General features: G+C 68.2%; 1 protein-coding gene across 2 annotated transcripts; it reads left to right on the top strand.

Moving 5' to 3' along the window:
* The first annotated feature begins 544 nt into the window (after positions 1-544).
* DHX16 (DEAH-box helicase 16) lies at positions 545-24,845 on the top strand. 2 transcript variants are annotated; one of them, XM_082334007.1, is made up of 20 exons: positions 545-825; positions 1,204-1,457; positions 2,207-2,360; positions 3,380-3,436; positions 3,538-3,792; positions 5,874-6,101; positions 6,812-7,000; positions 7,513-7,623; positions 8,562-8,677; positions 10,073-10,283; positions 10,805-10,903; positions 12,684-12,722; positions 13,840-13,980; positions 15,238-15,400; positions 17,072-17,190; positions 17,926-17,993; positions 18,665-18,827; positions 21,205-21,366; positions 22,554-22,727; positions 24,643-24,845. In XM_082334007.1, exons 1-20 carry the CDS (start codon positions 607-609, stop codon positions 24,769-24,771), a joined length of 3,051 nt encoding a protein of 1,016 aa, XP_082190133.1. In that variant the 5' UTR covers positions 545-606; the 3' UTR covers positions 24,772-24,845. The 2 variants fall into 2 exon arrangements, with proteins under 2 accessions (XP_082190133.1, XP_082190132.1); XM_082334006.1 differs by having other exon boundaries at positions 12,570-12,722.
* The last annotated feature ends 34 nt before the right edge of the window (positions 24,846-24,879 follow it).

Here is a 24,879-nt window from a genome sequence, read left to right as displayed (position 1 = left end):
AGTATTGGGTCAAGCAGAGCTGTCCCAGTTAGGAACTGGGCCAGGCCCAGTTAGAACTGGGACGCGGGGGGGGGGGGGGAAAGCCGCGGCAGTATTAGCTGGGGGGGGGGTAAAGGTGGGCGGGGCTATGTGGGAGGGGCGGGGCTTGGGGATGATTGATGGCTCTGGTGGCCCGTGGTGAGGGAGGGGAGGATGCGGGGGGGGGGGGGTGTGGGCCTACTTCCGTCGCCATGGCAACAAAGCGCCTCTGCTGTGTCGCGGCGGGGAGGGCCGCGCCGCCGCTTGGCCGCACTGTATCGCGACAAAGTGACAATAAAAGGTGACGGTGGCTGCGCTGAGCCCTGCCGGTGACACTGGGGACCGGGGCGGGAGGCGCGGGCGGCGGCCCCGGAGCCAGAAGGGTGGTTTTATCTTTGTAACGGCGCGGCTCGACGCGGTATTACGGTAGAGGGGGAGTGCGCATGCGCGCCGCGACGGTAGGGCGGGAGGCGGAGGTGGGCGGGGGTACAGAAGGGCGCATGCGCAGAGGGGAGGCGAGCGGGGATTGGCTGCGGGCGGTGCGCGCGGCCTACGGCGGCCGGGAGGGAAGGCGGAAGCGGAGCGGCCATGGCGGCGGCGGCGGCGGCGGCGGCCCTGGAGCGCTGGGTGTCCGGGGAGCTGCAGGCGCTGCTGGGGCTGAGCGGCCGCCACGTCCCCGCTTTCCTGGTGGCGCTGGCGAAGCGGAGCCGCAGCGTGGAGGAGCTGCTGGAGCGGCTGCGGGAAACCGAGGCGCTGCGGGTGGAGGAGCCGCGCGTCCGCGCCTTCGCGCGGGAGCTGTGGGAGAAGGTGGGCGGGGCTTCCCCGGGAGGGGGCGGGGCTTCGGGGGAGCGGGCGGGGCTTCTCCGTGAAGGACCCGGGGTGGGGGCGTGGCCTGTGGCGGGTAAGGGCGGGGCTTAAGTAGAGAGGGGCGTGGCTTCTAGGGTAGAGTCCTATGGGGGCGTGGCTTTAAGGTGAGAAGGTGGGGTCCGTGTGGGCGTGGCCAGCGCGGAAGGGGGCGTGGTTTGCATGCCTGAGTCCCAACAGGGTAGGGTTGATGGGGAGGGAGCAGCCAATGAGGAGTGTTGGGTTCCTAGGGGGGCGTGGCCAAGCAGAAAGGGGGCGTGGTCGAGCACAAAACGGGGCGTGGTCAAAGGGGGCGTGGCCCGACGCTGTCCCCGCCCCCAGGTCCCCCGGGAGGCGCCGCGGGAGCCGCCGGGCCGAGCGGCCGAGCGGGCGGCGCGGGAATTGCAGCGCCGCAGCCAGGGCTACCGATTGGTCGACAGCGATGACGAGGGGCCAGGCCCCGCCCCCAGCTCCGCCCCTTCCCACGGCTCCGCCCCCAGCACCACCGACGCTTCCCACCACCGCCGCCGCCGCCACCTCCGCCGCCGCCGCTCCGAGTCCCCCGAGGCCTCCAGCCCCTCGCCGCCACCGCCGCCGTGAGTCCCCCCTGGTTATTGGGGTTCCCTCCCAGTTATGGGGGTCTCGGGGTCCCCTCCTGCCCCTGGGGGTCACCACAGGTGCCCAGGGTCACCCTGGTTCTCGGGGTCCCCTCCATTATTGGGGTCCCCCCCAGTTATGGGGGTCTCGGGGTCCCCTCCTGCCCCTGGGGGGTCACCACAGGTGCCCAGGGTCGCCCTGGTTCTCGGGGTCCCCTCCATTATCGGGGTCCCCCCCAGTTATGGGGGTCTCGGGGTCCCCTCCTGCCCCTGGGGGGTCACCACAGGTGCCCAGGGTCACCCTGGTTCTCAGGGTCCCCTCCATTATCGGGGTCCCCCCCAGTTATGGGGGTCTCGGGGTCCCCTCCTGCCCCTGGGGGGGTCACCATAGGTGCCCAGGGTCGCCCTGGTTCTCAGGGTCCCCTCCATTATCGGGGTCCCCCCCAATTATGGGGGCTTGGGGTCCCCTCCTGCCCCTGGGGGTCACCACAGGTTCTCAGGGTCCCCCTCGATATTGGGGTCCCCCCCGGGGGGGGTCTCAGAGTCCCCTCCTGACCCTTGGGGTCCCCCCCAGAGCTTGTGGGATCCCTTTGGGTGCTGAGTCCCCCCCCTTGGGATTTTGGGGTTCCCCTTTTCAGGATCACTTAAAACCCCTTCGGGCCCCCCAAATTATTAAGGTCTGTGGGTTTTGGGGTCCCCCGTGGGTTTTGGGGTGCCCCCACATGACCTCCCCCCCCCCCCCAAACCAGGGATCCGGAGCCCCCCGAGGAGCCGGAAGCAGAATGGGAAGCGTCGGAACGGGAACGACTGCGGGATCTGGAGGAACGCGACGCCTTCGCCGAGCGCCTGCGCCGCCGCGACCGCGACCGCACGCGCAGCGTCCTCGCCCGCCCCGACGCCAAGGTGATGGGGGGGGGGCGCGGTGCCTTTTGGGGGGGCCCAGCTGTGTTTGGGGGGGGCCCCGCTGAGCTCCTGGGGGTCCTTGGGTGGGATTTGGGATCCCTGGATGGGATTTTGGGGGGGGTTGGATGGGAATTGGGGTCCCTGGAGGGGATTTTGGGGGGGTTGGATGGGAATTGGGGTCCGTGGATGGGATTTAGGGGGGTTGGGTGGGAATTGGGGTCCCTGGGTGGGATTTGGGGGGCCCAGCTGTGTTTGGGGGGGGGCCCCGCTGAGCTCCTGGGGGTCCTTGGGTGGGATTTGGGATCCCTGGATGGGATTTTGGGGGGGTTGGATGGGAATTGGGGTCCCTGGGTGGGATTTTGGGGGGGTTGGTTGGGAATTGGGGTCCCTGGATGGGATTTAGGGGGGTTGGTTGGGAATTGGGGTCCCTGGGTGGGATCTGGGGGGCCCAGCTGTGTTTGGGGGGGGCCCCGCTGAGCTCCTGGGGGTCCTTGGGTGGGATTTGGGATCCCTGGATGGGATTTTGGGGGGGTTGGATGGGAATTGGGGTCCCTGGAGGGGATTTAGGGGGGTTGGGTGGGAACTGGGGTCCCTGGGTGGGATTTGGGGGGCCCAGCTGTGTTTGGGGGGGCCCTGCCAAGCTCCTGGGGGTCCCTGGGTGGGATTTGGGGGCAGCTGGGTGGGAATTGGGATCCCTGGGTGGGATTTGGGGGGGCCTTGCCAAGATCCTGGGAGTTTCTGAGTGGGATTTGGGATCCCTGGATGGGATTTTGGGGGGGTTGGGTGGAAATCGGGGTCCCTGGAGGGGATTTAGGGGGGTTGGGTGGGATTTGGGATCCCTGGATGGGATTTTGGGTGGGATTTGGGATCCCTGGGGGGATTTAGGGGTGCCCATGAGTTAGATTTGGGTTCCCTGGATGGGCTTTAGGGGGGTCGGGTAGGAATTGGGGTCCCTGGGGTCCCTCTGCAGTTAGAATTTGGGGTCCCCTCCCCTCCTCACCCCCTTTTTTCACCCCCAGGCTTACGAAGAAGCCCAGAAACGCCTCAAAATCGCCGAAGAAGATCAAAAAACCATGGTGAGCTCCAGGATCCGGCCGACCCCGTGCCGAAGCGGGGTTCCACCGGGCCCCGACACCCCATTTTTTCCCCCCCTCTCCATGTGTGCGTGTCCCCCCAGGTTCCAGAACTACGGAAAAAATCCCGTCGGGAATACTTAGCTAAACGAGAACGGGATAAATTGGAAGAGCTGGAAGCGGAGATCGCCGACGAGGAATATCTCTTTGGGGAAGAGGCGCTGACGGGGGCGGAACGCCGCGAGCTGGAGTACAAACGCCGCGTGCGGGACCTGGCCCGCGAGTACAAACGCGCCGGGGAGAAGGAAAAGCTGGAGAAAAGTAACCGCTACTACATCCCCGAGGAGACGCGGGGCAAGGTGAGGGGCCCCCAGCCCCCGCCGGCGCCCCGAATCCTCCCTCGGTCCCCTCAAGATCCCTCCCATTGCCCCCAGGATCCCCCCAGCACCCCAAATCCTCCCTTTATCCCCCCAGGATCCCCCCCAGCACCCCAAATCCTCCCTTTATCCCCCCAGGATCCCTCCCATTGCCCCCAGGATCCCCTCCAGCACCCCAAGTCCTCCCTTTATCCCCCCAGGATCCCTCCCAGCACCCCAAACCCTCCCTTTATCCCCTCAAGATCCCTCCCATTGCCCCCAGGATCCCCCCAGCACCCCAAATCCTCCCTTTATCCCCCCAGGATCCCTCCCAGCACCCCAAATCCCCACTTTATCCCCCCAGGATCCCTCCCATTGCCCCCAGGATCCCCTCCAGCACCCCAAATCCCTGCTTTATCCCTTCAAGATCCTTCCCATCACCCCCAAGATCCCCTCCAGCACCCCAAATCCCCCCTTTATCCCCCCAGGATCCCTCCCATTGCCCCCAGGATCCCCTCCAGCACCCCAAATCCTTTCTTTATTCCCTCAGGATCCCTCCCAGCACCCCAAATCCCCCCTTTATGCCCCCAGGATCCCTCTCAGCACCCCCAGGATCCCCCCCAGCACCCCAAATCCTCCCTTTATCCCCCCAGGATCCCTCCCAGCACCCCAAATCCCCTCTTTATCCCCCCAGGATCCCTCCCATTGCCCCCAGGATCCCCTCCAGCACCCCAAGTCCTCCCTTTATCCCCCCAGGATCCCTCCCAGCACCCCAAACCCTCCCTTTATCCCCTCAAGATCCCTCCCATCGCCCCCAGGATCCCCCCAGCACCCCAAATCCTCCCTTTATCCCCCCAGGATCCCTCCCACCACCCCAAATCCCCCCTTTATCCCCCCAGGATCCCTCCTATCGCCCCCAGGATCCCCCCAGCACCCCAAACCCTCCCTTTATCCCCTCAAGATCCTTCCCATCACCCCCAAGATCCCCCCAGCACCCCAAATCCCCCCTTTATGCCCCCAGGATCCCACCCAGCACCCCAAATCCCCCCTTTATCCCCCCAGGATCCCTCCCATTGCCCCCAGGATCCCCTCCAGCACCCCAAATCCTCCCTTTATCCCCCCAGGATCCCTCCCAGCACCCCAAATCCCCCCTTTATCCCCCCAGGATCCCTCCTATCGCCCCCAGGATCCACTCCAGCACCCCAAATCCTCCCTTTATCCCCCCAGGATCCCTCCCAGCACCCCAAATCCCCCCTTTATCCCCCCAGGATCCCTCCTATCGCCCCCAGGATCCCCTCCAGCACCCCAAATCCTTTCTTTATCCCCCCAGGATCCCTCCCAGCACCCCAAATCCCCCCTTTATGCCCCCAGGATCCCTCCCAGCACCCCCAGGATCCCCCCCAGCACCCCAAATCCTCCCTTTATCCCCCCAGGATCCCTCCCATCGCCCCCAGGATCCCCCCAGCACCCCAAACCCTTCCTTTATCCCCTCAAGATCCCTCCCATCGCCCCCAGGATCCCCTCCAGCACCCCAAACCCTCCCTTTATACCCCCAGGATCCCTCCCATCATCCCCAAGATCCCCTCCAGCACCCCAAATCCCTGCTTTATCCCCCCAGGATCCCTCCCAGCACCCCAAATCCCCCCTTTATCCCCCCAGGATCCCTCCCATCACCACCAAGATCCCCCCAACACCCCAAATCCCCCCTTTATCCCCCCAGAATCCCTCCCATTGCCCTCAGGATCCCCCCCAGCACCCCAAATCCTCCCTTTATCCCCCCAGGATCCCTCCCAGCACCCCAAATCCTCCCTTTATCCCCCCAGGATCCCTCCCATTGCCCCCAGGATCCCCCCCAGCACCCCAAATCCCTGCTTTATCCCCTCAAGATCCCTCCCATCGCCCCCAGGATCCCCTCCAGCACCCCAAATCCCCCTCTACCCCCCCCCAAAATCCCTCCTGTCACCACCAAGACTCCCTCCAGCACCTCAAATTCCCTCCTCCATCTCCCCAAGGTCCCTCCTGCCGCGGCGGGGGGTTTCGGGGGGACAGCAGGGTGGTTTCACCGCTCTCATCGCCTCCCGTAGAAGATCCCCGAGCGCGAGGAAGCGACGGGAGGGGAGGAAGAGCGAATGGCGCCCCGGGACGAGCAGCGGCGATGGGAGGAGGAGAGAATCGGGGCGGCTTCCCTGAGGTTTGGGGCGCGCGATGCCGCCCGCCGTCAGCCCCCCAAGGATTACGACTTCGTGCTGGAGGAGGACGAGATGATCCAGTTCGTCAGCGCCGTGCAGATGAAGGGCACCGAGCCTGATAAGGTGAGGGGGCAGGGGGTTTTGGGGGTGCTGGAGGGGGTCCTGGGGGAGACGGGAGGGATTTTGGGGGGGTAGAGGGGGGAATTAGGGTGCTGGAGGGGGTCCTGGAGGAGACGGGAGGGATTTTGGGGGGGTAGAGGGAGGATTTGGGTGCTGGAGGGTGTCCTGGGGGTGACGGGAGGGATTTTGGGGGGGTAGAGGGGGGAATTGGGGTGCTGGGGGCGGTCCTAAAGATGCTGTAGGGACCATGTGGGCAGCGGGGGGGACCCTGGGAGGACGATGAGGGGCTGTGGGGACACTGGGGGTGACATGGGGACACTGGGGGACCCCTGGGAGGATGATGAGGGCTGTGGGGACACTGGAGGTGACATGGGGACACTGGGGGACCCCTGGGAGAACAATGAGGGGCTGTGGGGACACTGGGGGTGACATGGGGACACTGGGGGACCCCTGGGAGGACAATGAGGGGCTGTGGGGACACTGGGGATGACATGGGGACGCTGGGGGACCCCTGGGAGGATGATGGAGGGCTGTGGGGACACCGAAGGGACCATGGGGACGCCAGAGGTGGCATGGGGACACGGCGGGGGGGGCCCTGGGAGGACTATGGGGGGCCGTGGGGACACCGAGGGGACCCTGGGAGGATGCCAGGGTGCTGTGGGGCCCCCGAAGGTGCCGTGGGGACCCCAGAGGGACGCTGCGGGTGCCCGCAGGAGGCGCCGGCGCCGGTGCCGGAGGCGGAACGGCGACGCCAGTCGGCGCAGGAGGTGCGCCGCAGCCTCCCCATCTTCCCCTATCGCGACGAACTGGTGGCCGCCATCGCTCGCCATCAGATCCTGGTCATCGAGGGGGAGACGGGCTCCGGCAAGACCACCCAGATCCCCCAGTACCTGCACGAGGAGGTGGGGGGGCACGGGGGGGGGGAATTGGGGGGGTGGGGGGCTGGGGGGCAGCGGGGGGGCTAAATGAGGGGGCATTGGGGGGGTAGATGGGGGATGGGGGGGTATCGGGGGGGGTGATGGGGGGCTTTAGGGGGGCAGATGGGGGGGCTGAGGGCACTGGGGGGCAGATAAGGGGGTTGGGGGGTGATGGGGGGCACATGAGGGGGTATGGGGGGCAGATGGGGGGCTGGGGGCATTGGGGGGGCAGATAAGGGGGTTGGGGGGTGATGGGGGGGCAGATGGGCGAGCTGGGGGGCAGATAAGGGGGTTGGGGGGTGATGGGGGGCACATGAGGGGGTATGGGGGCAGATGGGGGGCTGGGGGCATTGGGGGGGCAGATAAGGGGGTTGGGGGGCAGGTGGGGGGCATTGGGGGGGGGCAGTAGGGGAGCTGGGGGGTATTGGGGGGCAGGTGGGGGTTTGGGGGGGGCAGGGAGGGTTTGTGTCCCCCCTCTGACCGCTGTCCCCTCCCAGGGCTACACGCGCCAGGGGCTGAAGATCGGCATCACGCAGCCGCGGCGCGTGGCCGCCATGAGCGTGGCCGCCCGCGTGGCCGTCGAGATGGGCACCAAGCTGGGCAACGAGGTGACACGGGGACATGGGGACACAGTGGGGGACACGGTGGGGGGGACACGGGGACGTGGAGCCACGGGGATGCGAGGGGTGAGGGACACCCTGAGAGGTGGCTCTGGTGACCAGAGGGTGACAGGGGACCTTGGGGACATGTCCCTGTCCCAGAGGGACCCTGGGGGACACCCGGGATGTGGCTTCATCTTAAAGGACCTTGGGAGGTGGCCTTGTCCCAGGGAACCCAGGGGACATGTCCCCATGCTGGGGACCGCAGAGGACCCCAGGGACATGTCCCCCTCGCCAGGGACCCAGGGGACACTGGGGACATGCCCTTGTCCCTGGGAGCCCTGAGGAACACTGGGGACACTAATGGCATGTCCCCGTCCTTGGGGACCCCAAGGGAGATGTCCCCACCCTGGGGACTGCAGGGGACACTGGGGACATGTCCCTGTCCCATAGGACCCTGGGGACACAGGGGACCCTAATGCCATGTCCCCATGCTAGGGGACCATAGGGGACACCTCGCCATCCTGGGGACCTCAGGGGACCCTGGGGACACGTCCCCATGCCAGGACACCCCAGGGGGATGTGTCCCCCTCCTGGGGACCTCAGGGGACCCTGGGGACACGTCCCCATGCCAGGACACCCCGGGGGGATGTGTCCCCCTCCTGGGGACCTCAGGGGACCCTGGGGACACGTCCCCATGCCAGGACACCCCGGGGGGACGTGTCCCCCTCCTGGGGACCTCAGGGGACCCTGGGGACACGTCCCCATCCCAGGGGACCCCAGCGGGACACCCAGGGCAAGCGAGGGGACTCCAGGTGACCCTGGGGACACTTAGGGACCCTGGGGACCACCGAGGGGGGAGTTGGGGACTCTGGGGAGGGGCTGAGGGACCCTGGGGGGAGTCGAGGGACAGCGGGTGACACCGGTGACACGTCCCTTGTCCCCAGGTGGGGTACAGCATCCGCTTCGAGGACTGCACGTCGGAGCGGACGGTGCTGAAGTACATGACGGACGGGATGCTGCTGCGGGAATTCCTGACCGAGCCCGACCTCGCCTCCTACAGGTGGCCTTGGGGACACTGGGGACACGGAGGGGACACCAGGGACCTGGCGGGACACCAGAGATGGACACTGGGGGCATCGGGATGTTGGGGGAGAACGGGGGGGTTGGGGACGTCGGGGACAGCGGAGGGCAGGGGACATTAGGGGTGGGGGGGACCTTGGGGACACAGGGGTGGGGAGTATCTGGGGTTGGGGACAGCAGGGGGCAGGGGACATTAGGGGTGGGGGGGACCTTGGGGACACGGGGGGTGGGGAGTATCTGGGGTTGGGGACGGCAGGGGACATTAGGGGTGGGGGGGACCTTGGGGACACAGGGGGTGGGGAGTATCTGGGGTTGGGGACAGCAGGGGGGAGCGGGGGGCATTTTGGGGGGGGTGGGGGCTTTGGGGACTTTGAGGGGACACTGGGGACAGCGGGGGGGGACGATTGGGGACGTTGTGGGGATGGGGGGCAGTTGGGGACGGGGCGGGGACGACGTTGGGGACACGTTCGGGACACAGCGAGGGGCTGGCAGAGCGGCCACACGTCCCCAGTGCTGTCCTTGTCTTTAGTCTTACTGGTGTCACTTTGGTGTCCCCATCCCTGTCCCCACGTCCCTGTGTCTTGTGTCACATCTTCACGCCCCTGTCCCCGTGTCCCCACGCTTGTCCCCACGCCTGTCCCCATGTCCCCATACCTGTCCCCACATCCCCCACGCTTGTCCCTATGTCCCCACGTCCCCATACCCGTCCCCACATCCTGACACTTGTCCCCACATCCCCCATGCTTGTCCCCACGCCGGTCCCCATGCCTGTCCCCATGGTTGTCCCCATGTCCCCATACCTGTCCCCATACCTGTCCCCATGTCCCTACACTTGTCCCCACGCCTGTTCCCATGTCCCCATACCTGTCCCCACGCTTGTCCCCACGTCCCCATACCCCTCCCCATGTCCCTACATTTGTCCCCATGTCCCCATATCTGTCCCAATGTCCCCCATGCTTGTCCCCATGTCCCCATACCCGTCCCCACGTCCCCCATACCCGTCCCCACGTCCCCATATCCATCCCCACGTCCCCCATACCCGTCCCCACGTCCCCATACCTGTCGCCATGTCCCCATATCCATCCCCATGTCCCCCACGCCCGTCCCCACGTCCCCATACCTGTCGCCATGTCCCCATATCCATCCCCATGTCCCCCACGCCCGTCCCCACGTCCCCATACCTGTCGCCATGTCCCCATATCCATCCCCACGTCCCCCACGCCCGTCCCCACGTCCCCCACGCCCATCCCCACGTCCCCATCCCCGTCCCCACATCCCCACGCCCGTCCCCACGTCCCCATACCCCATCCCCACGTCCCCATACCCCATCCCCACGTCCCCACGCCTATCCCCCGGCCCCCCCCCGGCCCCGCAGCGTGATCATGGTGGACGAGGCCCACGAGCGCACCCTGCACACCGACGTCCTCTTCGGCCTGATCAAGGACATCGCCCGGTTCCGGCCCCAGCTGAAGGTGCTGGTGGCCTCGGCCACCCTCGACACCCAGCGCTTCTCCGCCTTCTTCGACCAGGCCCCCGTCTTCCGCATCCCCGGGCGCCGCTTCCCCGTCGACATCTACTACACCAAGGTGACGGGGACACGGGGACGTCGGGGGCTGGGGGGGACACGGGGGGGCGTAGGGTGCTGGGGGACGGGGGGGGGACACAGGGACATGGGGATGTAGGGGTGCTGGGGGACAAGGGGATGTGGGGGGGATATGGGGACATTGGGGGACAGGAGGGCAGCAGGGGGATGTAGGGGCACTGGGGACAAGGGGACATTGGGGGACAAGGGGACACGGGGGGACACGATGGCAGCAGGGGGATGTAGGGGCGCTGGGGACAAGGGGACATTGGGGGACAAGGGGACACAGGGGGATGCGATGGCAGCAGGGGGATGTAGGGGCGCTGGGGACAAGGGGACATTGGGGGACAAGGGGACACAGGGGGATGCGATGGCAGCTGGGGATGTAGGGTGCTGGGGGACAAGGGGACATGGGGGGACAGGGGGACACCGAGGGACATGGGGGCACTGGGACACAGCGGGGGGCAGGGGGCTGCCTGGGGACACCTGGGGACACCCGCTGTCCCCCCGCTGTCCCCTCCCCAGGCGCCCGAGGCCGACTACCTGGAGGCGTGCGTGGTGTCGGTGCTGCAGATCCACGTCACCCAGCCCCCCGGGGACATCCTCGTCTTCCTCACCGGCCAGGTGGGTGTCCCCGCGTCCCCCCGTCCCCTCCCTGCCACCCCCGGGACCCCCTCTGTCACCCAACCCCTTGGGGACATCGTCCTCCACACCCAGCAAGTGGGTGTCACCCCCCCTGCCACCCCCTGTGTCCTTGCTGTCCCTCTTTCTGTCCCCATCACGTTCTTGATGCCCCCAGTGTCACCTCGATGTCCCCTGGGTGTCCCCATCCCCTGGTGTCCCCGATGTCCCTCTGGATGTCCCCATCCCTCCTGGGTGTCCCTGTCCCCCTCCAGCTCCCTGTCCCTCCCATGTCCCCCTGGGTGTCCCCATACCCCTGGGTGTCCCCCTGGGTGTCCCTGTATCCCCCCGGGTGTCCCCATGTCCCTGGGTGTCCCTGTCCCCCACATCTCCCTGTCCCCCTGCCATGTCCCCCCAGGGTGTCCCTGTCCCCCTGCCGGGTGTCCCCACCCCCCTGGGTGTCCCTGTCCCCCTCTGGTTGTCCCCATCCCCCCCGTGTCCCCCTGGGTGTCCCCATGTCCCCCCGTCCCCTCCCCGGGTGTCCCCGTCTCCCCCAGGGTGTCCCCATTTCCCCCCCGGGTGTCCCAGTCTCCCCCCCCGGTGTCCCCGTTCCCCTGAGCATCCCGTGTCCCCCCCCAGTGTCCCCGTCCCGCCGTGTCCCCCCCGTGTCCCCCCCGTGTCCCCCCCCGTGTCCCCCAGGTGTCCTCGTGTCCCCCTGGGTGTCCCCATGTCCCCTGTCCCCCTGGGTGTCCCCATCCCCCCCAGGTGTCCCCGTGTCCCCTGTCCCCTCGGTGTCCCCATCCCCCCTGGGTGTCCTCGTGTCCCCCTGGGTGTCCCCAGTTGTCCCTGTCCCCCCCCCTGGATGTCCCCATCCCCCCCGGGTGTCCCCGTGTCCCCTGTACCCCCGGTGTCCCCATCCCCCCTGGGTGTCCCCATCCCCCCCGTCCCCCCGGGTGTCCCCCGTCCCCCCCTGGTGTCCCCCGTCCCCCCCCGGTGTCCCCATCCCCCCTGGGTGTCCTCGTGTCCCCCTGGGTGTCCCCAGTTGTCCCCATCCCTCCCTGGTGTCCCCATCCTCCCCGGGTGTCCCCATGTCCCCATCCCCCCCGGTGTCCCCATCCCCCCCGGGTGTCCCCGTGTCCCCGTCCCCCCCCGGGTGTCCCCCGTCCCCCCCTGGTGTCCCCCATCCCCCCCAGGTGTCCCCATGTCCCCATCCCCTCCAGTGTCCCCGTCCCCCCCCGGGTGTCCCCGTGTCCCCGTCCCCCCCCGGTGTCCCCATCCCCCCTGGGTGTCCCTGTGTCCCCGTCCCCCCCCGGGTGTCCCCATCCCCCCCCGGGTGTCCCCCTGCCCCCTGCCCCCCTGGTGTCCCCATCCCCCCCAGGTGTCCCCATGTCCCCATCCCCCCCGGTGTCCCCATCCCCCCCGGGTGTCCCCATGTCCCCATCCCCCCCGGTGTCCCCGTCCCCCCCCGGGTGTCCCCACCCCCCCCGGGTGTCCCCCTGCCCCCTGCCCCCCTGGTGTCCCCATCCCCCCCGGGTGTCCCCATGTCCCCATCCCCCCCGGTGTCCCCATCCCCCCCAGGTGTCCCCATGTCCCCGTCCCCCCCCGGGTGTCCCCGTCCCCCCCCGGGTGTCCCCCCGCCCCCCCGGCGGGTGCTGAGGTGCCGCGGCAGGAGGAGATCGAGGCCTGCGTGGAGCTGCTGCAGGAGCGCTGCCGCCGCCTGGGCTCCCGCCTGGCCGAGCTGCTGGTGCTGCCCATCTACGCCAACCTCCCCTCCGACATGCAGGCCCGCATCTTCCAGCCCACGCCCCCCGGCGCCCGCAAGGTGGGGGCGGGGCTTCCGCGGAGGGGGTGGAGTCTCGGGGGGGGGCGGGGGGAAGCAAGGGGGGGCGGAGGGGTTGGGGCTTAATAGGGTGGGGGCTAAGGGGCGGGGCTTAGTAGGGTGGGGGCTAAGGGGTGGGGCTAAGGGGCGGAGCTTAATAGGGTGGGGGCTAAGGGGTGGGGCTTAATAGGGTGGGGGCTAAGGGGTGGGGCTTAGTAGGGTGGGGGCTAAGGGGTGGGGCTTAATAGGGTGGGGCTAAGGGGTGGGGCTAAGGGGTGGGGCTTGGGGTGGGGCTAAGGGGGTGGGGCTAAGGGGCGGGGGTTGGGTGGGGCCTAAGGGGTGGGGCCTAAGGGGTGGGGCTTATTAGGGGTGGGGCTTATTAGGGGTGGGGCTTATTAGGGGTGGGGCTTATTAGGGGTGGGGCTTATTAGGGGTGGGGCTTATTAGGGGTGGGGCTTATTAGGGGTGGGGCTTATTAGGGGTGGGGCTTATTAGGGGTGGGGCTTATTAGGGGTGGGGCTTATTAGGGGTGGGGCTTATTAGGGGTGGGGCTTATTAGGGGTGGGGCTTATTAGGGGTGGGGCTTATTAGGGGTGGGGCTTATTAGGGGTGGGGCTTATTAGGGGTGGGGCTTATTAGGGGTGGGGCTTATTAGGGGTGGGGCTTAATAGGGGTGGGGCTTAATAGGGGTGGGGCTTAATAGGGGTGGGGTCTAAGGAGGTGGGGCTTAATAGGGGTGGGGTCTAAGGAGGTGGGGCTTAATAGGGTGGGGTCTAAGGAGGTGGGGCTTAATAGGGTGGGGTCTAAGGAGGTGGGGCTTAATGGGGTGGGGTCTAAGGAGGTGGGGCTTAGTGGGGTGGGGGTTAAGGGGGTGGGGCTTAGTGGGGTGGGGGTTAAGGGGGTGGGGCTTAGTGGGGTGGGGGTTAAGGGGGTGGGGCTTAGTGGGGTGGGGGTTAAGGGGGTGGGGCTTAGGGTGGGGTCTGTGGGGTGGAGTCTAAGGGTTGGGGCTTAAGGTGGCGTTAAAGGGGTGGGGCTTAAGGGGGTGGGGGCTCAGGGGGTGGAGCCAAGGGGTGGAGCCTGGGCTGGGGGCGTGGCCTGCGATGTCCCCGCCCCCCCGCAGGTGGTGGTGGCCACCAACATCGCGGAGACGTCGGTGACCATCGACGGCATCGTCTACGTCCTGGACCCCGGCTTCTGCAAGCAGAAGAGCTACAGCGCCCGCACCGGCATGGAGTCCCTGGTGGTCACCCCCTGCTCCCGGGTACCGCGGCACCCCCCCTGTCACCCCCTGGCACCCCCCGGCACCCCCCGGCACCCCCCGGCACCCCCCTCCCTCCCCTTAGGTGGCTGTGGCCCCTCCCGTGGCCCTGCTGGTCCTTGGGTCCCCTTGGGGGCAGCTGGCTCCTGGCGTCCTCGCCTCCCTTCGTCCCCGTGTCCTCGTGTCCCCACATCCCTTGGTCCCTGTGGCCTCGGGTCCCCAGGTCCCTGCGTCCCCAGGTCCCTGCGTCCCCAGGTCCCTTCTTTGGGTCCCCAGGTCCCTTCTTTAGGTCCCCACGACCCCATGCCTCAGCGTCCCCGTGTGCAGCCATGTCCCTTGTCCCCATGTCCCCACACCCCTTAGTCCCAACGTCCCCAGGTCCCCGTGTCCCCATGTCCCCGGCTCCCCAGGTCTCCATGTCCCTTCTCTGGGTCCCTGTGTCCTCATGCCTCAGTGTCCCCACAGGCAGCTTTGTCCCTTGTCCCCCTGTGTCCCCCACATCCCTTAGTCCCGATGTCCCCGTGTCCCCACATCCCTTGGTTTCCATATCCCCGTGTCCCCATGTCCCTGGGTCCCCATGGGCAGCCATGTCCCTTGTCCCCCCCATGTCCCTTGGTCCCCTCGTCTCTGGGTCCCCATGTCCCCATGGGCAGCCATGTCCCTTGTCCCCTCCATGTCCCTTGGTCCCCTCGTCTCTGGGTCCCCATGTCCCCATGGGCAGCCATGTCCCTTGTCCCCCCCATGTCCCTTGGTCCCCTCGTCTCTGGGTCCCCATGTCCCCATGGGCAGCCATGTCCCTTGTCCCCCCCATGTCCCTTGGTCCCCTCGTCTCTGGGTCCCCATGTCCCCATGGGCAGCCATGTCCCTTGTCCCCCCCATGTCCCTTGGTCCCCTCGTCTCTGGGTCCCCATGTCCCTGGGTCCCCATGGGCAGCCATGTCCCTTGTCCCCCCCATGTCCCTTGGTCCCCTCATCTCTGGGTCCCCATGTCCCTGTCTCCCCATGTCCCCATGGGCAGCCATGTCCCTTGTCCCCTCCCATGTCCCTTGGTCCCCTCGTCTCTGGGTCCCCGTGTCCCTGTCTCATGGGCAGCCATGTCCCTTGTCCCCTCCCATGTCCCTTGGTCCCCTCATCTCTGGGTCCCCGTGTCCCCATTCCTCCGGGTCCCCATGGGCAGCCACGTCCCTTGTCCCTCCACGTTCCCCCTGTCCCCCGCCCTGACCCGGTGGCCCTGCGGGTGACAAGGGACGGTGACCCGCAGGCCTCGGCGAACCAGCGCGCGGGGCGCGCGGGCCGGGTGGCTCCCGGGAAATGCTTCCGCCTCTACACGGCCTGGGCCTTCCAGCACGAGCTGGAGGAGACGCCGGTGCCCGAGATCCAACGCGCCGACCTGGGCTCCCTCGTCCTCCTCCTCAAGAGCCTTGGTGAGACAGGGGCATCGGGGCATCTCGGGGGGCATCTTGGGGGGCATTGGAGCATCTTGGGGGGCATTGGGGCATCTTGGGGGGCATTGGGGCATCTCAGGAGGCATCTCAGGGGGCATTGGGGCATCTCAGGGGGCATCTTGGGGGGCATCAGGGCATCTTGGGGGGCATCAGGGCATCTCGGGGGGCATCTCGGGAGGCATTGGGGCATCTCGGGGGGCATTGGGGCATCTTAGAGAGCATTGGGGCATCTTGGGGGGCATCGGGGCATCTCGGGGGGCATCTCGGGGGGCATTGGAGCATCTTAGATGGCATTGGGGCATCTTGGGGGGCATCGGGGCATCTCAGGGGGCATCTCGGGAGGCATTGGGGCATCTCGGGGGGCATTGGGGCATCTTAGAGAGCATTGGGGCATCTTGGGGGGCATCGGGGCATCTCAGGAGGCATCTCGGGGGGCATTGGGGCATCTTAGATGGCATTGGGGCATCTCAGGAGGCATCTCAGGAGGCATCTTGGGGGGCATTGGGGCATCTTGGGAGGCATCTCGGGGGGCATTGGGGCATCTTAGAGAGCATTGGGGCATCTCGGGGGGTATTGGGGCATCTTGGGGGCATCAGGGCATCTCAGGGGCCATCAGGGCATCTCAGGAGGCATCTCGGGGGGCATTGGGCCATCCTAAGTGGTGTTAGGACATCTTAGAGGGCATTGAGGCATCTCAGGAGGCACCTCAGGGGGCATGGGGGCATCTCGGGGAGCATCAGGGCATTTCAGGAGGCATCTCGGGGGGCATTGGAGCATCTTAGAGGGCTTTGGGGCTTCTCAGGAGGCATCTCAAGGGCTATCAGGGCATCTCAGGGGCCATTGGAGCATCTCAGGGGGCATCAGGGCATCTCAGGAGGCATCTTGGGGGGCATTGGGGCATCTCGGGGACCATCGGGGCATCTCAGGAGGCATCTCAGGGGGCATCAGGGCATCCTAAGTGGTGTTAGAACATCTAAGAGGGCACTTGGGCATCTCAGGAGGCATCTCAGGGGGCATGGGGGCATCATAGGGGCTGTTAGGGCACCTCGGGAGACATCTCAGGAGCGATTGGGGCATCTCGGGGGCCATCGGGGCTTCTCAGGAGACACCTTGGAAGGGATTGGGGCGCCTTAGGGAGCTTTGGGGCATGTCAGGAGGCATCTCCGGGGGCACTGGGACATCTTTATGGGTGTCAGGGCATCTCAGGGGACATCGTAGGGGACATTAGGGCATCTCAGGAGGCATTGAGGCATCTCAGGAGGCATCTTAGGGGGCATTGGGGATCTTAAGGGGCGTCAGGACATCTCAGGAGGCATCTTGGGGGCCATCAGGGCGTCTCAGGAGGCAGCTTGAGGGACATAAAGGTGCCTCAGGGGACACAGGGACACCACAGGGGACATCCAGGCATCTTGGGGACCATCAGGGACCATCGGGCCATCTTAGGAGGCATCTCAAGGGCGTCTTGGGGTCACCTCGGGAGCGTCTCGGGGGACGTTTGGGGACAGGGGAGACCTCAAGGTGTCTTGGGGCAGGGCCACAGCTCAGGGCCTGGGGACACTGGGGACATTCGGGGGGGGGGGGACACCCCGGGGGAGCAGGAGGGGCCTGGGGTGGCCCTGGGGTGGCAGCGGGTGACGTCCCCGTCCCCAGGCATCAACGACCTGATCCACTTCGACTTCCTGGACCCGCCGCCCCACGAGACGCTGGTGCTGGCGCTGGAGCAGCTCTACGCCCTGGGCGCCCTCAACCACCTGGGGGAGCTCACCACGGTACTGGGAGGGACTGGGAGGGACTGGGAGGGACTGGGAGGGACTGGGGTGGGGGCCCTGGGGGCCCTCAGCTACTGGGTGAGCTTGCCACGGCACTGGGAGGGACTGGGATGGGGGCCCTGGGTGTCCTCAGCCCCCCTGGGTGAGCTCACCATGGCACTGGGAGGGACTGGGAGGGACTGGGATGGGGGCCCTGGGGGCCCTCAGCCACTGGGTGAGCTCGCCATGGCACTGGGAGGGACTGGGAGGGACTGGGATGGGGGCCCTGGGTGTCCTCAGCCCCCCTGGGTGAGCTCGCCATGGCACTGGGAGCACTGGAGGGACTGGGATGGTGGACCCCGTGGGTGAGCTCACCACAGCACTGGGAGGCACTGGGAGCACTGGGAGAGACTGGGACAAGAGCTCTGGGTACCCTCAGTGCCCCTGGGTGACCTCAGCCTGGTACTGGGAGCACTGGGAGGGACTGGGACAAGGGCTCTGGGTACCCTCAGCGCCCCTGGGTGACCTCAGCCTGGTACTGGGAGCACTGGGAGAGACTGGGATGGGAGCCCTGGGTGCCCTCAACCACTGGGTGAGCTCACCACGGTACTGGAGCACTGGGAGGGACTGGGATGGTGGTGGTGAACCCCATGGGTGAGCTCACCATGGCACTGGGAGCACTGGGCAGGGTTACTGGGAGCACTGGGCGGGGTTACTGGGAGCACTGGCCCCAATTTGTCCCCTCCCTGTCCCCAGCTGGGCCGGCGCATGGCGGAGCTGCCGGTGGAGCCCATGTTGGCCAAGATGATCCTGGCCTCCGAGCAGTGAGTGTCCCCACGGTGTCCCCACGGTGTCCCCGGGGTGTCCCCAGGGTGTCCCCACGGTGTCCTTGTGGTGGCCCTGCATGGCCCTTGGGTGTTCCCTGGGTTGTCCCCAGATGTCCTGCTGGTGTCCCCTGGGGTGTCCCTTGGGTGTCCCCCATGTGTCCTGGTGTCCCCTGGGTGTCCTCAGGTTGTCCCCTGGGTTGTCCCTGGGCATCCTGGTGGTGTCCCCTGGGGTGTCCCTTGGTGTCCCCATGTGTCCTGGTGTCCCCAGGTATCTTTGTGGTGTCCCTCGGTGTCCCCAGACGTCCTGGTGGTGTCCCTGGGTGTCCTGGTGGTGTCCCCTGGGGTGTCCCTTGGGTGTCCCCCATGTGTCCTGGTGTCCCCTGGGTGTCCCCAGGTATCTTTGTGGTGTCCCTTGGTGTCCCCAGACGTCCTGGTGGTGTCCCTGGGTGTCCCTTGGTGTCCCCTGGTGTCCCCAGACGTCCTGGTGGTGTCCCTTGGTGTCCCCAGGCACCCTTGGGTTGTCCCTAGACGTCCCGGCAGCGTCCCCAGTTGTCCCCATGTTGTCCCAGCGACGCCCCCGTCCCCCCCCCCCCTCCACCGAACCCCCACCAGCGGCGGTGCCACCCCCCCGAGGTCCCCGCGGTGCCACCCGTGTCCCCTCCGGCCAGGTACGGCTGCACGGAGGAGGTGCTGACGGTGGCGGCCATGCTCTCGGTCAACAACGCCATCTTCTACCGGCCCAAGGACAAGGTGCTGCACGCCGACAGCGCCCGCCTGGGCTTCCACGTCCCCGGCGGGGACCACCTCGTCCTGCTCAACGTCTACAACCAGGCACGGGGGGGCCGCGGGGGGGCCGCGGGGGGGCCACGGGGGGGCCACGGGGGGACACGGAGGGGCCACGGAGGGGCCACGGGGGGGGCCACGGGGGGCCACGGGGGGGGCCACGGGGGGGCCACGGGGGGACACGGAGGGGCCACGGGGGGGGCCACGGGGGGGGGCCACGGAGGGGCCACGGGGGGGACACGGGGGGGACACGGAGGGGCCACGGGGGGGCCACGGGGGGGGCCATGGAGGGGCCATGGGGGGGCCACGGGGGGACACGGAGGGGACACGGAGGGGCCACGGGGGGGGACACGGAGGGGACACGGAGGGGACACGGGGGGGACACGGAGGGGACATGGGGGGAGGGGGCGTTCGGGGGGTAAATGTGGCCTCTGGGGGTGTTGGGGGGCTCGGGGGGGACACGGAGGGGACACGGGGGGGCCACGGGGGGGACACAGGGGGAGGGGGCGGGGGGGGAGGGGGCGTTCGGGGGGTAAATGTGGGCTGTGGGGGCGTTGGGGGGCTCGGGGGGGCCACGGGGGCGGGCGAGGGGACAGAGGTCCCTGGCGGGTCGGGGACACGGGGTGGGTGGCCGGGAGCAGGCACTGACGGTGTCCCTGTGTCCCCCCCCCCCTCGTGTCCCTGTGTCCCGTCCCCCCCCCCGTGTCCCTGTGTCCCCCTGTCTTGTCCCTATGTCCTGTCTCCCTGTCTCCTTGTCCCCTCTCCCCGTGGCCCCCCGTGTCCCCGTGTCCCCCCATGTCCCCACTGTCCCCTCTGTCCGTGTCCCCCATGTGTCCCCTTGTCCCCCCACATCCCCGTGACCCTCCCATGTCCCCCTGTCCCCCCACGTGTCCCCATGTCCCTCCACATCCCCGTCCCCGTGTCCCCCATGTCCCCCTGTCCCCCCACGTGTCCCCACGTCCCCCCACATCCTCGTCCCCGTGTCCCCCCGTCCCCCTGTCCCCCCACGTGTCCCCACGTCCCCCCACATCCCCGTCCCCGTGTCCCCCTGTCCCTCCATCCCCATGTCCTTGTGTCCCCCATGTCCCTCCCATGTCCCCCCCATGTCCCCCTGCCCTCCTGTGTCCCCATCTCCCCCCATGTCCCCCCGTCCCTCCCTGTCCCCCGTGTCCCCCTGTTCCCCCATGTCCCCCCCATGTCCCTGTGTCCCCCGTCCTGTGTCCCCCCGTGTCCTTGTGCCTCCCTGCCCCCGTGTCCCCATATCCCCCCCATCCCCATGTCCCCCCTGTGTCCCTATGTCCCCGTGTCCCCCCATGTCCCCCCCATCCTTCCCTGTCCCCTCATGTCCCTGTCCCCCGTGTCCCCCCTGTGTCCCCCCGTCCCCCGTGTCCCCCCATCCCCGTGTCCCCCCATCCCCATGTCCCCTGTGTCCCCCGTGTCCCCCCCGTGTGCCCCATGTCTCCCCCATCCCCATGTCCCCATCCTGTGTCCCCCCTGTCCCCCCCATGTCCCCGTGTCCCCATGCTGTGTCCCCCATATCTCACCCATCCCCGTGTCTCTCCCGTGCCCCCCGTGTCCCCCCCATCCCCGTGTCCCCCCCACATCCCCATGTCCCCATCTCGTGTCCCCCTGTCCACCCATCCCCGTGTCCCCCCCATGTCTCCCCCATGTCCCCATCCCGTGTCCCCCCTGTCCCCCCATCCCCATTTCCCCCCATGTCCCCCGTGTCCCCCCCATGTCCCCATGTCCCCATCCCCATGTCCCCCCATGTCTCCCCCATGTCCCCATGTCCCCATCCCATGTCCCCCATGTCTCCCCCATCCCCGTTTCCCCCCACGTCCCCCGTGTCCCCCCCATGTCCCCATGTCCCCATCCCATGTCCCCCATGTCTCCCCCATCCCTGTGTCCCCCCATGTCCCCATGTCCCCATCCCTGTGTCCCCCCATGTCCCCCCCATGTCCCCATCCCGTGTCCCCCATGTCTCCCCCATCCCCGTTTCCCCCCACGTCCCCCGTGTCCCCCCCATGTCCCCATGTCCCCATGCTGTGTCCCCCATGTCTCCCCCATCCCTGTGTCTCTCCCGTGTCCCCCATGTCCCCATGTCCCCATCCCGTGTCCCCCCGTGTCCCCCCCATCCCCGTTTCCCCCCGTGTCCCCCGTGTCCCCCCCATGTCCCCATGTCCCCATCCCGTGTCCCCCCTGTCCCCCCCATCCCCGTTTCCCCCATGTCCCCCCTGTCTCCCCCATCCCCATTTCCCCCCGTGTCCCCCGTGTCCCCCCCATCCCCGTTTCCCCCATGTCCCCCCTGTCCCCCCCATCCCCGTTTCCCCCCGTTTCCCCCCCGTGTCCCCCGTGTCCCCCCCCCGTGTCCCCCCCCCGTGCCCCCCCCCCGTGCCCCCCCCGTGCCCCCCCGTGGCCCCGGCAGTGGGTGGCCAGCGGGCACTCCCTGCAGTGGTGCTACGAGCACTTCGTCCAGGCGCGCTCCCTGCGCCGGGCGCGGGACGTGCGGGAGCAGCTGGAGGGGCTGATGGAGCGCGTCGAGGTCGCCCCCTCCTCCTGCGCCGGCGACTACGGCCCCGTCCGCAAGGTCGCCCCGGCCCCCCCCCCCCCCCCGCCGCCCCCAAACGAGCCCTCGGGGCCCTCTCGGGCGCCCCGCTTTCCCCTCGGCACCCCCCCTTTCCCCTTCCGGGACCCCCAGGAGCCCCTGAGACCCCCCCCGGTTTCCCCCAGGACCTGCAGGGGATCCCCCCCTTTTCCCCCCCTCTGAATCCCCAGGGACCCCCATTTCCCCCCCGGGACCCCCACTTCACCCCCTGGGACCCCCTGGTTACCCCCATTTCCCCCCGTGGGACCCCCACTTCACCCCCTGGGACCCCCTGGTTACCCCCATTTCCCCCCCTGGTTACCCCCATTTCACCCCCTGGGACCACCTTGGCCCCCCGTTTCCCCTCCTTTGATCCCCAGGGACCCCCCGTTTCCCCTCCTGGCACCTCTCAGGAGCCTCTGGGACCCCCATTTCCCCTCCTGGGACCCCCGAGTTCCTCCTAGGACCCATGGGGACCCCCATTTCCCCTCCTGGGACCCCCGAGTTCCCCCCAGGACCTGCAGGGACCCCCAAGGGACCCCTAGTGTCCCCCAATTCCTCTCCTGGGACCCCCAAATTTCCCTCAGGACCTGCAGGGAACCCCCATTTCCCTCCCTGGGACCCCCAATTCCCCTCCTGGGAACCCAGGTTCCCCCCAGGGCCTGCAGGGACCCCCATGGGACCCCGAATTCCCCTCCTGGGACACCTAAGTTTCCCCCCTGACCTGCAGGGACCCCCAAGGGACCCCCATTTCCCCTCCTGGGACCCCCAAGTTCCCCCCAGGACCTGCAGGGACCCCCAGGGGACCCCCAGTGTCCCCCAACTCCCCTCCTGGGACCCCAAGTTCCCCTCCTGGGACCCCCAAGTTCCCCCCAGGACCTGCAGGGACTCCCTTGGGACCCCCAGTGTCCCCCAGTTCCCCTCCTGGGACCCCCAGTTCCCCTCCTGGGACCCCCAAGTTCCCCCCAGGACCTGCAGGGACCCCTATGGGACCCCCAGTGTCCCCCAGTTCCCCTCCTGGGACCCCCAGTTCCCCTCCTGGGACCCCCAATTCCCCTCCCGGGACCCCCAAGTTCCCCCCAGGGCCTGCAGGGACCCCCAGGGACCCCCAGTTCCCCTCCAGCATCCCCTCGCACCCCTCCCCGCCCCCAGCCCCCCCCCCCATGCTGACCCCCCCGCCGCCCCCCCAGGCCATCACCGCCGGTTTCTTCTACCACACGGCGCGGCTGACGCGGGGCGGGTACCGGACGGTGAAGCACCAGCAGACGGTGTTCATCCACCCCAACAGCTCCCTCTTCGAGGAGCAGCCCCGCTGGGTGCTCTACCACGAGCTCGTCTTCACCACCAAGGAGTTCATGCGGCAGGTGGGGGCGGGGCGCGGGGCCGGGGCCGCGGGGACACGGGGACACGGGGATGGGGCCGTGGGGACACTGGGACAGGGCCGTGGGGACACTGGGACAGGGATGTGGGGATGGGGATAGGGCTGTGGGGATGGGGACAGGGCCATGGGGACACTGGGACAGGGCTGTGGGGACACTGGGACGGGGCTGTGGGGATGGGGACAGGGCTGTGGGGATGGGGACAGGGCCATGGGGACACTGGGACAGGGCTGTGGGGACACTGGGACGGGGCTGTGGGGATGGGGACAGGGATGTGGGGACACTGGGACGGGGCCGTGGGGATGGGGACAGGGCTGTGGGGACACTGGGACAGGGCTGTGGGGATGGGGACAGGGATGTGGGGATGGGGACAGGGCCGTGGGGACACTGGGACAGGGCTGTGGGGACACTGGGACGGGGCCGTGGGGATGGGGACAGGGATGTGGGGATGGGGACAGGGCCGTGGGGACACTGGGACAGGGCTGTGGGGACACTGGGACGGGGCCGTGGGGATGGGGACAGGGCCGTGGGGACACTGGGACAGGGCTGTGGGGACACTGGGACAGGGCTGTGGGGATGGGGACAGGGATGTGGGGATGGGGACAGGGCCGTGGGGACACTGGGACAGGGCCGTGGGGATGGGGACAGGGATGTGGGGACACTGGGACAGGGCCGTGGGGATGGGGACAGGGACATGGGGACACTGGGACAGGGATGTGGGGATGGGGACAGGGCCGTGGGGATGGGGACAGGGCCGTGGGGACACTGGGACAGGGACAGGGCTGTGGGGATGGGGACAGGGCCGTGGGGATGGGGACAGGGCCGTGGGGACACTGGGACAGGGCTGTGGGGATGGGGACAGGGCTGTGGGGATGGGGACAGGGCCATGGGGACACTGGGACAGGGCCGTGGGGATGGGGACAGGGATGTGGGGACATGGGGACAGGGATGTGGGGATGGGGACAGGGATGTGGACACACTGGGACAGGGCCGTGGGGATGGGGACAGGGACATGGGGACACTGGGACAGGGCTGTGGGGATGGGGACAGGGATGTGGGGATGGGGACAGGGCCGTGGGGACACTGGGACAGGGCTGTGGGGATGGGGACAGGGACGTGGGGATAGGGACAGGGATGTGGGGACACTGGGACAGGGCCATGGGGATGGGGACAGGGACGTGGGGACACTGGGACAGGGCCATGGGGACACTGGGACAGGGCCATGGGGATGGGGACAGGGATGTGGGGACACTGGGACAGGGGCACAGCCATGGGGATGGGGACAGGGACGCTGCTGTGGGCATGGGGACAGGGCCATGGGGACATTGGGACAGGGATGTGGCTGTGGGGACACTGGGACAGGGGCACAGCCATGGGGATGGGGACAGGGCCATGGGGACAGGGATGTGGCCATAGGGATGGGGACAGGGCCATGGCGATGGGGACAGGGCCACAGTTGTGGGCATGGGGACACAGCCATGGGGACAGGGACGTGGCTGTAGGGATGGGGACAGGGACACTGCTATGGGGATGTCACCATGGGGACAGGGACATGGCCATGGGGACACTGGGACAGGGATGGGGACACAGGGATGGGGACACAGCCAGGGACGTTGGGGACAGGAGGGTGACGGGGACCCCATAGCCATGTCCCCATGGGGACCAGGGTGACAGGGACCAGGTGGCCACGTCCCCAGGGGGACCAGGGTGACAGGGCCCCGGTGGCCACGTCCCCATGGCGGGGATCAAGGACGATGGGACGACAAAGACCCGGTGGCCTCGTCCCCTTTGCGACCAGGACGATGGGGCGCTGACCCGGGGTCCCCACCGTGTCCCCCGCGGGCTTGGGGTCCCCAAGGCCACCAAGTGACCCCGTGTCACCCGTCCCCTTTGTCCCCAGGTGATCGAGATCGACAGCGCCTGGCTGCTGGAGGTGGCCCCCCATTACTACCAGGCCAAGGAGCTGGAGGACGCCAGCGCCCGCAAGATGCCCAAGAAAGTGGGCAAGAGCCGGGAGGAGCTGGGCTGAGGCGCCCTGGGGACACTTGGGGACACTTGGGGACACTTGGGGACCCCCCCAGCCAATACAGTTGGTTTGGAAGACGAGCGGCTCCCGGCTCCCTCCGCCCCTCCCCGT

The sequence above is a fragment of the Platalea leucorodia genome (assembly GCF_965183815.1).
Source record: "Platalea leucorodia genome assembly, chromosome: 28".
Taxonomy (NCBI): domain Eukaryota; kingdom Metazoa; phylum Chordata; class Aves; order Pelecaniformes; family Threskiornithidae; genus Platalea; species Platalea leucorodia.
The sequence above is the reverse complement of the archived record's forward strand: the minus strand, read 5'-3'. Positions and strand labels throughout refer to the sequence as shown.

Excerpts from the sequence above, each read along its gene's own strand:
- DHX16 (XM_082334006.1), top strand. The coding sequence starts at position 607 with ATGGCGGCGGCGGCGGCGGCGGCGGCCCTGGAGCGCTGGGTGTCCGGG. Across the intron at positions 12,723-13,839 it reads CGCCCCCCGGCGCCCGCAAG|GTGGTGGTGGCCACCAACAT; the intron begins GTGGGGGCGGGG and ends GCCCCCCCGCAG. Across the intron at positions 15,401-17,071 it reads CCTCCTCCTCAAGAGCCTTG|GCATCAACGACCTGATCCAC; the intron begins GTGAGACAGGGG and ends CCCCGTCCCCAG.